At 38.6% G+C, this 17303-nt stretch overlaps 1 protein-coding gene across 1 annotated transcript in view; it reads left to right on the top strand.

Moving 5' to 3' along the window:
• Window positions 1-14117, top strand: part of LOC129726672 (transcription factor SOX-3-like) — a 50668-nt gene extending 36551 nt beyond the window's left edge. Inside the window, exon 3 of the mRNA XM_055683635.1 lies at window positions 6001-14117. Coding sequence (XP_055539610.1) covers window positions 6001-7420 — 1420 coding nt within the window. The 3' untranslated portion in view covers window positions 7421-14117. The remainder of the gene's footprint in view (window positions 1-6000) is intronic.
• Window positions 14118-17303: the final 3186 nt, after the last annotated feature.

Below are 17303 nucleotides of genomic sequence, written 5' to 3'. Positions count from 1 at the left end.
CAACTTGCGTACAATTGCGTAAATTTTCTACTTTTAAGTGGATTGATCTCCCATTTTTCCACTTTTGAAGATGCGTTTATGAATATCTTAAACTTCTCCGAACGTATGTAATGTCTATAATCAACATTCGACTCACTATTAAATTATTCGCACGAAAACGGCAAAAATAAAACCCTGTGTGTTGCAAAACTCAGAGAAGCGATTACAAACTTTTGGCGCGTAGTGCAAATAAAATTCACCAGTTATCAACTTCCCAGATTTCCCAGAAAAAATTCGGAGCTTTTGAACCTAACAATTTTCAATTGCCTATGATAGTGGAACATGATTTAAATCAAATTATGAGTAATAAAAGTTCTGAATTTTTTATTTTTAATCCATCACTTTGACAACCTTGCCTTCAATTACGGAATTTCCAATTTCACCAATTCTAACATTGTGTAAAAAATTTCAACATGAGCTATGCTGTCTAACGTAATGATACAGTAAACATTTTACTTCATAAGTAATTGATCACGATCAAAGTAATTTTATCTGATTTGATAACGTTACTTCAATTTGATTGACTAGGTGGTGTCTCCTTCCTTAACTTGTTATTACAAGTTTCAAAGTACCAAAAATTTACATTTTTTTCAATAATATGAATTTTGGCTAAGTTACGGGAGGCTTTGAGAACTGACCATAGTTTAATGAAAGCTCAAAAATATAATTTCCAACTATAATTGTATTATTGTTAACACTGGTCAGCACAGGTGCACTCCATAAGCTTGAACCGGGAAAATGAAAGATTATAGCTATTCAACCATTCATTGCTGTGAATTTTGGTGTCCCTAGCCACTAGGGGGTAAACATGGTAAGACCGCCCTGCGGGGTAAGACCGCCCACTGTAGTTTTACTACCAAGTTATAAAATAATTGAAAAATTTCTTCAACGTGTCTATTACAGTATAACTACATAACATTTTGCACGTTTTTCTGTTTTGATACTGCGCGAACGGTCGCAGAAATAATCAAAAACAACCTTTCAGCTGGCAACCAGTCAATGCGCTATTGTTTTGCGGCAACGGGACTTAAGGTTTTTCAGTCTAAAAATCTATTATTTTGTTCGTGAATATACGTTTAATCGCTTGCCTGAATCTATCTTCTTTCGGAAATATCGAAGGCCGTGAGTAATCTTGTAATTTTGACTACTTTTTCGGTCAAATATGAAAATGTTCCACTGGGGGTAAAGTCGCCCACTATACAAGGGGTAAAACCGCCACGTATCCAACTGCTTGTTGTTTTACTTCAAGACCCAAATGCGTCGACACTACAAAGGGAGTATTTACAGGATCAATGAAGCAACTTAAAGCCACATAAGACATCGATGTTAATCGACCATTTTCGATTTGGTTGAAGCTTTTCTAGTAATATATTTTAGCAAGACTTATTTTTGAAAAAAGTAAACCTGTGTGAAAATGGTGTTAATGAACCAAAATAATTTTAGAGCCAGGACGGTTTGTTTGATTGGTATGACGTCTCCGGCAGAATTGAAAATAGTAGTTTTTTACTTCCGAAAAAAGTACACACTCTAAAAAATTTAAAGAAAAGATATAAAAATAGAATTAAAAATATATTTTTTTTTTTCAAATTTATTTGAAAAAACATGTTTTGCCTGTAAAATCTGCAAAAGGTAAGCTAAAATTTTATGGTTGTTGGATCATGGAGTAATAGAAATATTAATAGCTCAATTTTTGTGAAGAATTTTTTTTTGAACGGTTTGTTTGGTGTATAGAGTCGTTGATAATTTTGTTCTTCAAAAAGAACATAGGAAATTGAAAATATAAATAAAAGAAATAATAATTATTAGTATTTTTCTATACATAATAAGTCTTTAAAAGAATCATACAGGCAGGTTTAACGAGTTTTAATTTTTAGCTTAAAGATAGGTATATTATGAATTCAATATCTTGAAAACCCCCAATTCTGAAAAATCTATTTATGTTGAAAACCAAAAAAGTTACCTAAACATTGATCTGAACTTGAATAATCAGAAAACAAAATAAGTTGAAACTTAGAAAAAATTTTTTTTTCAGATTTTTCACAGTGTATATTTTATTTAAAAAGAAAATGAAATACCATTTACAACTTTGTCAGAGACACTATACCGATAAAATCAACCGTTTCGGCCCTAAAATATTGTTTATCCTCAAAAAATGGTGGGCGATCTTACCCCGCTGGTGGGCGGGCTTACCCCGCATGAAAAAGATCTGCACATTTTCAATGAATTTTTAAAAATTAAAAAAAAAGCTGGAAAATAAACAAAAATATTTCAGTTCTTATTTTTTAAATGCGGGTATTGAATGGAAGAACCTCTTAGCGAAGAAAAAATGAAATTGCAGCCGCAACTTTTTTTTTCTATAAACAGAATTGCTTGAGGGGGCGGTCTTACCCCGCTAACCCCTAACTGGTTTTCATAGAATTGAATGAGTTTTCTCGTAAACATAACGGTGAAGCGACGAACCTGATGAGCAATTACTATATGGACTCTCACGGAAGTCGAAGCGTTTTGGTAATGGCTAGGGGCACCAAAATAAAAAAGTGAAAGATTAGAGCTATTCAACCATTCCTATGAACTTTGGTGCCCCTAGCCTTTATCAAACCACGTCAACTTACGTGAGAGTGCCGCATAGTAATTGCACGCCAGGTTCGTCGTTTACAGTTATGTTCACTAGAAAATGCATTTAAGTCTCTGAAAAAAGCTAGTGGCTAGGGACACCAAAATTCACAGGAATGGTTGAATAGCTATAATATTTCATTTTTCCCGGTATGAGCTTTTGGAGTGCAACGAATAAAAATATGTAGCGCTTTTTGCACCCGTGTGATTCCGCTCAAGCTAATGTGACAACATTCAGAAACTCGCACCACTTGCTCAGATTTTGATGAAACTTCAAACACAATTTAGTTAATAATAACTAAGTATAATGCGTTTTTTTTTCACCACGTAAACGTCACCACTTTTTTGGGTGATATTTTACAAAATTTCTTAATAACCATTTTTAAACTGTTTGCATATTTCGTGCACACATTTGTGCTGTGTGTGTGTTACACGGTAACACTAGTTTTATTTTTCATTTTAGGTTGTGCACTTGCTCCGGATTGGTCGCTTCAATAGCGCAACATAATTACCTTCGGAGGCAAAGTACCTGCTAGAAATTTCCTTCTTCCTTTGGTAAATCCCGTAAACTGTGTTTCGGTGGTGTTGCACTTTAATCAAAACTTTAAATTAGAATTTGCGTCTCACTTTTTTCGCCCCTTCTCTAAAAAACTTGCGTGTTCTGGAATCCAACTCACGAAGGCAGCAGAGTTTTTCTGCTTGTTGTACTTTCCCCGCACCGCTACGGCGCTTACTGCGTGTCTACATGTTGTTCCCTAAATAATGTGTAGAGTCATGCAGCAAAAAGGGGACAAAACTAGACCCTGTTCCTGGCATTATTCGCCACACGAAAAACCGGAAAACAGGATTACACCTATCTTCGCTCGTTTGGTTTGCAAACACTCGCTGTTGAATTTTTTGCCTGTACCTCTTGTTCCTTTGTACATTAGTTCATTCAATTCGCTTTCTTTCGCTTACTAAACGTGATTCCTCAGGTCCCTCAAATGTGTCAGGAAAGCTCAAGGATGTGACAGCTTTTCCTACCTATTCCAAATTCAGTTCAAAACACTTGAAGTCCTTTTGCTCGTGCACCGAGTTCGCTTCATATGTCTGCGTGTACGTAGGAAGGAACAAAACGCGAGCCGACAGTATTCTTCCCCTGGTATTGACTGCCAATTCACGACCCAGAGTGCCAGAGTGAAAATGAATCACAATCAGACAAACACAAAATTCTGCTCCTTGCTGCTGCCGTCTCTGATTCCAGGAGTCGTACAACAATAGCGAATCCTTAAATCACGTGGACAGACCAACGCGAGACTCCTCTGTACATTGCGGCGGACCAGGAACAAAGTCGAACTCGGCGGAATGGTCTGGGCAGAAAAACGAATAAAATTATTATTATTTAAAATAACTCGAATCTCGGCGTCGTGTATGGAAATGTTTTTGCCGTTTCGGTACGCGACTTCGGAGTTCAGGCAGAAAGTTCAAACAACTAGTTCTGTGTCCACTGTGCACCGCATCCTCTGTCGGAACGAGCCCCAAATGTGGGAAAGGCCGTCCCCAGGTCTCCCCGTGCAGAAGTATTTTAGAACACGTGCAGTAGTGTAAGTGGAATGTGCCGTCGAGTCGATTGAGGGCGATACCTAGTGGCGAAAGTGGATCGCAAAAATAGACGGCCAGAGCATTAATTCATAAAATGATTTTTCATTCCACCTAAACCGTGGTACGATTCCCCTTTCGTATCGATGAGTAGGTACGGACGTAGACGGCTTGCGGACACGGCGGCGGCACGTACCGCCAATCGCAATAAATATATTGGTTTCTATGCCTCTTTCGATTTTCCGATGGATCTATTCGCTTTAGGTTCTGATATTTTTTCATTCGGAATGGCATTACACTGATTTGACCTTAAATCATCCGTTTTAAAATTTTATAGCATCGTCAGTGAAAATTTGGCAACGTTGCCGTAGATATTATAGCATTTGAGCGAAAGTGAGGCGTAAGCCACGCCCATAGCATTGAGCTTGCGTTGCATGGTGAGATGTAAATCATGTTATGCTTGTTTGCCTTGTCCGTTTTCTACCCTCTTTCGTAGTATTGGTGCTGTTTATGACTGTGTGTGTGAGAATTTCACAGTCAGCGCGAAGCTGCTGAAGCTGTTGCCACAGTCGGAAGAGCGTGCAATGAGAGAGTCCGCTGACACGAGCAGCATATTAATCAATCCATACTACAGGGCTTATGCTGAAACACGGTGTGTTTATGCGTCGTCGTTTTGGTTGTATGGGTACGTGACTGCGCTGTGATTGGTTTGCTATGAGGCGACAGGCGCGGCTGCTTCGGGCTCGGTTCGATTGGTGGGGGTAAATGCCAATCTGCTGGTGTGTCTGGTTTGGTCTGCTGGCTACTACCAGGTTTTCCCAAGCGCTCACAGTGAAACAGAAGGGTGCTCAATTCGAAGCTGTATAGAGGCATTTTTGCGGCCGTTCTCGCCGGCAGTTTTAGACCTTTTTTCTTGAACAGAGTAGACGGTTCGACGGCGGTCGCGTGTTTCTTTGTGCATCACATCAGCCAGTGGAAAAAACCAGTGATTCCGGAGTCTAATCGGAGTGCAAGAATTGCGTTCGATTTGTCATGGATTCAAGTCCCAGTGAAGAGTAGATTGTATTTTTTTTGTTCGTTCAGTTCGATTGTCCGCATGTCTTTGGTGCGTACGTTTGCGGCCCGTGAAAGTGAGTGACGTGCAAATCTCCGCTCTCGCAAAGTCCCGACCGACGAGTACGCTCGTTCCGATGGTCAATGAATTGTTCTCTCCGTGTGTGTATTGTTGTTGTGTAATGATTATGATTATTTCGGTTTTTGTACTATCGATGAATTGAATTGGCACAGACCCGGTTCGCGGAAGGGGTAAAGAGTGTCGAAAGATACATAACAATAGAGAGCGAGACAGTGCAGTCGCTGTCCGTGGACGAGAGTGAGTGAGAGAGCGTGGAGCTAAACAAAAGAAAAACTACTAACAATAGAACCCGGCCACTAGTAGTGGCAATCTAAAGGGGGTGAAGGTTTCAATTAACAAAGAAGCGATTGTTCGAATTAAAGTTACAACTTTAAAGCAAAAGTCAGTGTCAGTGGCCTCGGTGCATCCCGAAGATTGGATGCAAGTTATGCAAGAGGAGAGTAAACAAAAATGATGATTGTTCATGGGCGAAGAAAAGCATGCTAAATGTTTTGTGAATTCTGTCTGTGTTTGGATGTATTGTTTTCCACGTTGGAAACAGGAAGACTAGTTTCGTTCTGTGGTACCACAGGCTTAAAGGATTAAATCAAAGTGTGAGTGTTTTAACAGAAGACCTTCAAACTGTTTACGTACAGGCAAAGCACCGCCGACGAAATGCTGACCATGGAGTCCGACATGAAGGGCGGCATACTGCACGCCACCATGCCGCCGCATCATGCGTCATCATTACACGGCCATTCGACGTCACCGTATGGTGCGTTGGGATCGCTGAGTATGATGAACATAGGACAATCACAGCTGGGTCATCAGTCGCAGCATCTCGGCCATCAGCAGCATTTGACTCACAGCAACAATGGCAGCTCGTACGGCCAAAGCCATAACAATCCGCATGGATCTCCGTTACAACCGGGTTCGGGGCTCAGTCCAAATGGGCCAAATCAAGGTTCTCAACAGCAGACACCGCCTCAGACGGGACTTGTTAATCATCATATTACCTCGAGTGGTCAGACGCACGGGCACACTCATCTAGGATCTGGTGGAGCCGTGAATCATAACAATAACAATACAAGCAAGGCAGCCCAACAGAATGCGGACCGCGTAAAACGACCGATGAATGCCTTCATGGTGTGGTCCCGTGGTCAACGGAGGAAGATGGCATCAGATAATCCGAAGATGCATAATTCGGAAATTTCCAAACGGTTGGGAGCTCAGTGGAAAGATCTGTCCGAAACGGAGAAGCGTCCATTCATTGACGAAGCGAAGCGACTGCGAGCGGTCCATATGAAAGAACATCCCGACTACAAATACCGTCCCCGTCGGAAGACGAAGACATTGACCAAAACCAAGGAGAAATATCCTCTTGGAGTAGGATCACTTTTGCAATCCAGCGAAGGAAACTCCATCAGAAATACGAGTTCAATGTCAGCCGCCCAGCAAGCAGCCGCAGCAGCAGCTGCAAATCGTGATATGTACCAGATGCCTCCAAACGGTTACATGCCCAATGGGTATATGATGCACGATGCGTCTGCAGCGGCTTATCAATCACAGCAGCACTACATGAGCAATTATCACCGGTACGATATGGGCCAGATGCACAACGCGGCTTCAACGGGCTCCCTTAACTCGTACATGAATGCAACCGGCTACGGAATGTACGGTACCGTATCTGGTGGACAAACGTCTCCTTACGGTCTTCAGCAGCCCGGATCACCTTACAGTACAATCCAGCAGCAACCAGGATCGCCGTACGGTCTGAATCAACCTGGTAGCCAACTCTCCTGCCAAAGCCATAGTCCCAGCGATTCCAGCGTTAAATCCGAACCCGTGTCGCCTAGTCCCACATCCACCAACAATAATCTGATAATGAAACGTGAATACGGTCAACCGGGCGGACCTGATCTAAGTCATCTGATCAACATGTACCATGTGCCAGATATGCAAAGTACGGAACACCAGCGGAACCTTATGCAGCACTACCAGCACAGTGTATCGCCGGATTTGCAATCCCAGCAACAACAAGTTCTTCGGACGATGGCTCCGATCTCGCATATGTGAGATTTGGCCACTTCTGTCGGGTTACAATCTACGTCCTCGTCTTCACCGGCGGCGCTGGCACCGCCTTTATCGCCGGTGCTGAACACCGGAACCGGTCCACCATTATTCCACGGCCATCCGCCGCCACCGCAATCGTCCTCGTCCTCGTCTTCATCTCCGTTGTCAGCATACCGGCACCACCACCATCACCTCCATCGCCATCATCTTAGCAATGGGGGCGGAATTGGCGGTGGCAGTGGATCCAGCTGTAACAGTCTCAGCCTTGGCCATAATCTCAACGCATCATCGGCATCTCCGCCGGGAGTCGACGTCAGTGGCGGTGGCAGCAGCAACAGTAGTCTAGGACATCAACTTCATCACATCAGCAACTGTGTTAGTACCGATAGAGCTAATCATCTAATGGACATATCGCCCCTCTAATCTTCACTTTACTACTCTTTTATCATTTAATCAACCCTCTGCTCATTCATGTGTTTCCTTCCACGATTTGATAATAGTCGAGAAATTCGCGGACGTGTTGTTAAGTTTGAAAATTTCCCATTTCTGAGTCCGTCTCGCGTGCGCCTGTTGACAGTTCGATGTCTCCCCATCGTACGTGGCGAGAGCAATCCAAGAGAAGAAAACCACTGTGTGATATTACTATTTTTTTGCTTCAAAGTACACGATTGAATATGTATATTTCTGAACTTCTCGGTTCAGTACCTACTAGAAGAAGTTGAAATGCTATTTTTATTCTCTTTTTATTTTCTAAATCGATATATCTTTTAAGAGCCGTTGTTAATAATTTCCTCCTTCTTCCTTCAAAATTGAAAGCTAACAATAAAAGAACTGAAATAAAGCTACAGAAATTAAAAGTAATGTTAAACCAATCCTTCATCTCTGTGTACATATATAATTTCGAAAGCAGTAGCCAGAAAAAAATGGTCCGAGTTCTAGTTTGTTTGCTGCTATAAGCAAAAACAGAAAACGCCAAATTGCCATAGTTAGATTGAACAATCGAAGTAGTGCTGCAAGTGTTTTTTTTGTATAAGCGGAAACTCACGGTTCTCTATCCGTCATGAGCGAACGTCTCGTTTTGAGTATATCGAAATTGTAGGACAACGATGATCGTATCGTATCAAGGATTCACTCGAAAAGCATGTTTTTTGGATAAAGTTAGTTTCAAACAACCAAAAAATGCGACCAAACGCGTGAAACAAAATTCTCGAAATGACCAAGCACGAAAACTATCATCTCGAAAAAATCAGCCAACAGCTGACAGGTAATTTGAATTAATTGCTATTTGTTTAGCTGAATTTTCTCGGTTTTACTGCGCAATGCTGCTGGAACAAAACCGACACTGGCCATTGTTCGTCCATCAGACCTGCGTCAGAGTGCAGGGCAGGTCCCTGCTGCCGCCAGTGCCCAAAGGTGGTTTCTGATAAGTGTAGGGATTTTTTTGGAAAATCATTCAAAATAATTTAGGCTTCGCCGAGTGGTGAAACTTTTTTGATTCTTGTTTAACCACTCGACCGGGTGAATTTTGGTCGGTCGAACGGTTGTTACAGGAGGTCTGATGTAGAGCTCGAAAGTAGTGGACAACAACGATTATACGATACGACGGTGCAGCCATTTGTGACCCAAATAAAAAGTTTTCAAGTATTATTCCGTCGAAAACTATTTTCCAACATTTAACAATTAATTGTGTGTGAGGGAGAAATAGGAACAGAAATTGCGGCTGGTCCGCAATGAAACTGTTTTTTTTTTCGTCTTGGACACGGTAAGCGATACTTGAACGCTCAAGTCCTGAAGTCTGCGGGACATAATAATTTCATAACTGTGAGTTGAAAGTTTTATTTTTGACTCTTGTGTGATCGGCAACATAAGCTTCCGTAATTGGTCGTTTCCTTTAAACCTTGTAATGGCGGGTTTGAAGCTGATTCTAATTAAAAATCTTATGGTTAGTATGCGGAGAACAGAGAGCTGGAGACAACCAGCCATTGATTGGTGGAAGAGCATGAGACGATAATTTTCCATACGGGTGAAGGAGAAGAAAGCTGATCGAAACAACAGGGGATCGAATCGAGTGATTTGGATTCGATCCCAAATTTTACGAGTGACAATTTTATGAGCCCATTAACGGCACCTCACTCGACCGGGCCTTGAGCGATGATGGGTGAAATTGCCGACGAGTCTCGTTTAAGGTCGTAAAACTCGTCTCGGAATCTGTGATTTTATTTTCGTCAAGCAATGAAAGGAAAATCGTCACTTATTTCGAGGTCTTTTTTTTATCCTGCGCCTCGCCACTGGAGTCTTACACTCTCTATCTAATGTGTGAAAAAAATCGAATTCGTTCGATTTTGTCAAACCTGTTGTCTGGATCTTGATCGTAAATTAAAATGAAATTATGTTAATCCTGTTCGATTGTTATTCACCGAAGGGACGCCGAAACGGGCCATAACAGTTTATCGCTGCTGCTGCTGCTGCCGGTGAATTATTAAAACTAATCAAACCTTAAGAAACTAGATCGCGCCAACCAATCCTTATTTTATTCACTGCCGATAGCATTAAATGTTGAAACAAAGGACCGAAGAAAGGCTGACGGTAAAATTAATCTGCGTCAAGAGCGTTTTCACCTTAATCACTTCATTAGAGCCAACTCCATAAGGCGGGCGCAACGAGAATGTTTTTTTTTCACGTCGGGGATTTTTGCGGCTCTTAAGCTGCTTTGGAGAAGAAGCGTCTCAGTTCTTCAAACTTTAAGGTCCGAAGCGACGAACGTGCGTGTTGCTTTTCTAATCGGAACATGGATAGTCATTCTCTTGCTTGTAGCCGCACGTTGGGTTACACCAGACCGTGACAAATGAGTTATATTTACTTTTTTTTCACATTTTATTGAAGTTGTGAGCAGCGACGGATGCGCCCACTGAGATTCTTTGGGCACTGAAACGCTCTTTTTTCACTTCATCAGATGGTTCATTAGCAACTATCTGCCTTGTTAGATGATCAAAGTTTTGGCGGGATTCACAAAAAAATTGATTGTCAGTTTTTGCTCCATTCGTAAACAAAAACAGTGATATTACTTTGCTGAAATTCAGAAGTGTTGCTTAGAATATTTATATTTATTATAAAAAGATTCTAAATTTAATGTCAGTCAACAAATTCTGAACCGCTATGTTTTGCTGTGATTGGGGTACATTTTGCAAATGGCCCTGTTTTCAGTATCTTTATCTCAAACTAACATTCACTCAATCCTGACAACTAATTACTAAAAAACAGATCATGAAGTTAATGCATGAAGTTGACTCTGTCAAGTAAACTTGAGACTAAAAAAATTCTCTAAATCTATTTAAAATGAAGCTTTGTTTTTTCAGTGGTTATTAAAAATCCGTTAATATTTCATGAAAAAAAAACGGTATTGATGGTTGAGGCAAAAGTGATTGTAGTTTGGGATTGGTCAAATAATTTGCTCTAAAATTGTAGAATTTTTGCCAAAAGAATACAAAAATCTTGATGAAAAATTTTACATACAATTCCAATTGTGGGTATTCGTGTAGAAAAGTTATGAAATTCAATAATCGAGTTATATTTTAAAGGTATTTTGTTTACTACGATATTTATTTCAATGAATTTCAACAGTTATCAATAGTGATCCTGCGAAAAAACAGATTTTTTTTGCTCTAAACTTGACATTTGAGGATTAGTTTTGGTATACTCGAACTGTTAGGAAAAAAATCGTATTTTCGGTGCAAAAAATAGTGTTTTACTTTCAAAAATGACTTTAGAATCGTTATTACTTGCTGGTGAAACTTACAAAATTATGTTGCATATGATCCGAATTTAATTTATGTTGTAAGATAATAGCATTTGACATAATCTACCGACAGATCGCAGCATTGAAAAGGCCTCCGTCTATAAATTTTAAACTACCGACGGCTTTTTTTGTCAGATATAAGTACGTTCGAATGTTTTCATTTTCATACTAAATTGTTCAAGAAAACTTTAAATACTATAAATTCGATTTGATAAAAAAAATATCGAAGTACGTTTTAATGAAAAAAATAATTTTCCAAAATGTTAATGAAACATTCAACGAATAAGTTTTTGTAAGCGATAAAAGTGGGGTTTCTAATCAAACTACTTCATTGGCTTATAATCTTCCATGTTGATTTTTGTTTGAATTTTCTCATTTTATTTTTTGACACTTGTTACGAGGTTATTAACAACAAATCAAAATGCATCAGTGAATTGCCTAAGCGAGCAATTATTATTCTACAGACGGATTGATTTTTAATTCGTTACAAAAATTTCATGAACAACAACAAAAAAGATTGCTTTTGACAGCCAATGTTTTGACAGTGTGTCGACAAAGCAAGCGTTGTAACTCCCGTTGATGTATACAACCCGCGACATATCTGAGAACCTGGAATATAACAAACCCATCATAATACGCTCACCGCAGATGGAGTCATCTCTTAGTTAATCCTTGCCTTCGGTAAAATAATGGCTCTGTTTGTTGCTTTTTGCCGTCGGGCTTTCTGGAAATCTTCCAGTAGTCCTGCAGCCGACGGAATCATCTCCGACGACGGCTGAACGTAGGTCCGCCTGTTCGTCTGCCAGTCAGCAGCGCCTAAATCTGCGCGTAAACGAGCATGAAGGAGAACCCGAGAAAACCGAATAGAGAAATCTATCATCTTTCGAAGCCCTTTTCTCCCGTGTGCTCTTCTTCACCGTCCTCGACACAACGACTTCGTTCGTTCGTTCGTTCGTTCCAAAAAGAAGTTTAATTTGAAAAATTATTAAGACATCGAGGCTCGTTATACTTCGAAAAAACTAAGACGTTCCCCGGTGCGAACTCAATTCAACTGAACGTTTTCCACGGTTACTTTACTGGATGTACCTCAGAGGGTTAAGCACCTTGGAAAGAGTATTCCGTCAAAACTTTTCTCCAGCTTATTTACAGAAAAGTTCTTCTTTCAAAACGTCCCTCATCTTAGCACTGCATACAGCAGACAAGATCTCGAACAAGTACTTACTTAAAACAGATACCAAAACGACAAAATCAACAGACGACAGTCTGTCGTAATCTTTACGACGATTTTGCCTATCCGAGATGAGCAAAACAGTGAGTTAGAGAATCCGCTACAAAGAAAAACAAACGAGCAGCTTTTTAAACGCAGCAAAGAACGAAATAAGAATAGTCTAGTAAACCAGAGGAGAGGAGAGTAAAAAATTTTATCATATAATGCAAACAATCAACCCAAGCAACAAACAAACAAACATAAAACGAGAAACTGACGAAAAAAAAAACAAACTAGCACTCACACAAGTATATATTAAGTGAAAATAAATCAAAGACGACAAATTTAGCCAGTGCTCATTTAATTTATAGGAAAGGATAAAAGGCACGCGAAAGTGTGGTTGTAAATTATTATAATTAATTGGTTAGTAACTAATTGCGCTAAAATTATGTGCGAAAGAATGGTAGTGTGCGCGAGCGAGAGAGAGAGAAGATCCCAGACAAGCAACGTAGAATAAAACATGAGGCTGTCGGCGAAAGAGAGAGAGAAATAAGAAGCCAACATTAGATGGGACTAGTTTAAAACGCGTATTGTAAATATTGGGTAAAGTTCGGTTTGTTTCTGAAAGCTCATCCACTATCCGTTCAGGTTTGCGCCTTGTTATTCCAATAGAGTGAGGTAAACAGCAGCCTACAGAATCGCTGATTTGCGATAAAATCGATGATTTTTCTTGCCTCATTTTTCTTTGCCGATATTCGGAGTTGAGATTAAATGCGAGAGAACGAGATTTGTTTAGGTTTTTTTTTTCATATTTTGTTCGGTTGTTTTTTATTTCCTCTGTTAGGCAAACGAACACTTAAAAGGTTCAGTTATAACCATTCCAATTATTCCAATTTAATTCGACCTTCTCTAGTGATTACGGAACCCGTGCGCATTAATTCGGAACAAAACGAAAATCGATTATCTAATTTATCACAAGCAAATTCTCTGTGTTACGTTAATCTAGTTTTCGTATAGATCAATGTTTTGTTCGGCGTGTCTCGTTAGTTCATCGAGGATAATTATGCACATAGATCATAACTACAACAAAACAAAGAAAAAACTTACATGAGAACGAATGCCAGAGCAAACGATGAAATTTGTAAAAAGTTATTATAGTATTAATGAACAAAACAAGTATAGTGAAAGTAATTAAACAAATTAAATGAAAAATCAGAGACCAGCATGATAACGTGTGCAAGAATGAGTGCATTAACACGTCATAAAAAACACAACAGTTGTGGTACGAAGAGTACGAGTTATCAATTTAGTATACTGATTGCGCTTCTATTATTTACATACACACACAACTTGACACGAAACAAAGCAGTTAAACAAAAGACTATACAACAATCCATAGCTCAGTAGTAACGCAACAGAACAAAACAAAAAAAAAACATAACACTCACACGCGGTTATGATTTCAAAGTGATGTATTATTATTACTATTATTACAGTTATGATTATTATTATTATTATTATTATTGATGATGATTATGATGAGCAATGTAATGAGAACAGCTACACGATGAGATGATAACACACAAAAAAGTAAAAAAAAACGCTGAACAAAACGACATTATCTATAAATATGTATCATATTGATGAAATAAAATCGATGATAAAGAAAATTTATTTAATAATATGAAAAAAGTGAATTCTGGTAGTTTTAATTACTAGGGGTCGCCGATTTGGCAAAACTTTGCATTGAAAAGCCCTCTGTTTGCTGTTTATTCCGCCTTCAGTTGTTGTTTGTCGCCCTTTCGTTTTGCTTGGCAACGGATGACATTGGTTTGTGGTTTTCAGGTTTCTACCGGGGTTTGTTTTCAGTATCTACAGCAAGAGTCATAATCGGAAATACTGTACGACGGTAAGTTATAATTATTTTTAGTTCCATTAACTGCTATTTACAGCGTGAGTAAACAATAAACAAAGCTAGGAAGGTTAAATAAAAATAGTGTTTAAAAAAGTTACAAGCTGCTTTTTCCAAGAACGAATTTAGTAAAATTTTAAGTCAATAAATTGTTCAATTAAAAACAGTTATTTCATTCTAGTAGGGATGGGCGATACTGGCATCGATACCAACGGTATAGATACTAGGGGCTGCGGTATCGTGTATTTTGGCATCGGTACTTACCGCGAAAGATGAGTACCGGTATCGATACTTTCTAAACGATACTTGCAGCATCGTTAGTCTTTTATTTTTACCAGCAACCGCCTCTCTCCAGGGATACTAGATGTGCACATTTGTCTTCGAAACGCAGGTTTTTAGAGTTTGTGTGCAGATTTTTGTTGATTCGCAGATATTTGCAGTTTAAAAAAAAATTGAGTCTGATACCCATGCTTTCGAAGTATCAAGTATCGATACACCTCCTACCGATACTCCGATACCTGGCATCGAAGTTTTTTGAAGTATTGCGATACCAAAGCATCGATACTCTTGTCAGTATCGCCCATCCCTACATCCTACCGTTGTGAACCATCAGAATCAAAGTGGTAACCCACTATGATAAGAAAAAAAAGCAATTCAAAATGACAACATGAAGAAACATTTTTGGTTAGAGAAAAGTAGTACATGAATTTTTTTACCAGGTGGAATAAAATGTGGTTTCAGATCTATTTTCCTCGGATCGCAAATGAAAGTCTAGAAAAACACAATGGAAATAAACAGATGCCAAAGAAACCATTTAATTCGGAACCTACATGAAATGTCAAAATTCGCATACTGATTGTTTCACGAAAACATGGACGAATTTTCAGTCTTGAAAAAAATAAATTGGAAAATTTGAAATGCAAAACAAACATGAAAGTGTACTCCATACAATGCAAATCAAACGTCTGGACTGTTATTGGTTGTTCGTTATAATAATAAGCTTCGCTTCCCAGTTCCTTGTATAAATAACCAGCAAGTTACCGAAAGCGAGCTTGTGATTGGTCAAGTTTGCACGAGGTTTATTCCAATTATTACACTACAATCTTGAGCAATATTTTACCTGTCAATCAAGACATTCGTAGCAAGACTATAAAGATTTGGAAATGGTATTAAAATATTTGCTACCTTTTTGTATGCCACTGAAAGCGAGTTCATGATTGATTAACCGCTGTTTTCCTAGTTTTTTTTTCAGTTCTTTATTTTACTAGGTGACAATTTAAAAGGTTTACCGATGCCAATATTTTCCCAAATTATGGAAAAATGCAAAAATTATAATAAGTAAACTGTTTGAGAGAATTATTCTTAACAGAATGATGTCACACATCAACGAAAATTCAATTTTTGCAAATGAACAGTTTGGATTTCGCCATGGGTATTCCACTACTCATCAATTGCTCAGAGTTACTAATATGATACGAGCTAACAAATCTGAAGGTTATTCCACTGGAGCTGCTCTTTTAGACATAGAAAAAGCACTCGACAGTGTTTGGCATAAAGGTTTGATTGCGAAATTGCAAACTTTTAATGTTCCAATTTTCCTAATCAAATTTAAAAAAAAATTATCTTACTGATCGAACTCTGCAGGTTGTCTATCAGAATTCAAAATCCGGATTTCCTGTCAGAGCAGGTGTGCCTCAAGGTTCAGTCTTGGGTCCGTTCCTGTACAACATATTCACTTCAGATCTTCCTGATTTGCCTCCAGGATGCACAAAGTCATTGTTCTGCGATGACACAAGCATTTCCGTAAAAGGAAAAAGTCTTCGTGTCATATACAGTCAATTGCAGAAAAGTCTAGATATTTTTTCTTCCTACTTACAAAAGTGGTAAATCTCTCCCAATGCTTCTAAAACTCAGATGATAATTTTTCCACATAAGACTAGGGCTTCTTTCCTCAAGCCAAATAATAATCACGTTGTCAAGATGAATGGGATTATTTTAAGTTGGTCTGACAAGGTTAAGTACTTGGGACTAATTTACGATAAAAAACTTATCTTCAAAGAACACATTGAGAGTATACAAGCCAAGTGTCAAATATACGAGATGTTTGTATCTTCTCATTAACAGGAATTCTAAACTTTGTTTAAAGAACAAATATTTAATTTACAAACAAATTTTTAGACCAGCAATGCTTTATGCTGTACCAATCTGGTCAAGTTGCTGTTCATCAAGGAAGAAAACGCTCCGATGGATTCAGAATAAAATTCTGAAAATGATTTTGAAGCGTCCTTCTCGGTTTGGTACACTCGAATTACATAGACTTACTGGTGCTTAAACATTAGAAGCTATGTCAAATAAAATTATTAACAATTTTCGACAAAAATCGTTGCAATCCTCAATTGCTACGATAAGCTCTCTTTATAGCCAATAAGTTAGCAATTAAGTTATTTATTAGTTTACTTTCCTTCTTTTGACAAGTAGGTTTAAATCCCTAAAATTCTGAAAATGATTTTGAAGCGTCCTTCTCGGTTTGGTACACTCGAATTACATAGACTTACTGGTGCTGAAACATTAGAAGCTATGTCAAATAAAATTATTAACAATTTTCGACAAAAATCGTTGCAATCCTCAATTGCTACGATAAGCTCTCTTTATAGCCAATAAGTTAGCAATTAAGTTATTTATTAGTTTACTTTCCTTCTTTTGACAAGTAGGTTTAAATCCCTACGAATGATAAGTTTTAATTGCGAAAGCAAACAAATCCTAATAAATAAAATTACAAATTTCTAACAGTGTTGAGAAATCACCATTTGTGATTGGACACACATACTCATTTTTTACTAATATTTATCATAAATACTTAAGCTACTAACAAATCCCCCCCTTACTAAAAAAAAGAGCTCATAGGGTTCAAAACTGATTTATGTGATATAGAAAAAGTTATTGGAAGATGGTCAGAATCAAAATCAGCATG

This window comes from Wyeomyia smithii, chromosome 3, assembly GCF_029784165.1.
Source record: "Wyeomyia smithii strain HCP4-BCI-WySm-NY-G18 chromosome 3, ASM2978416v1, whole genome shotgun sequence".
Taxonomy (NCBI): Eukaryota; Metazoa; Arthropoda; class Insecta; order Diptera; family Culicidae; genus Wyeomyia; species Wyeomyia smithii.
Note: the sequence above shows the minus strand (reverse complement) of the source record. Positions and strands in the feature narration are given on the sequence as shown.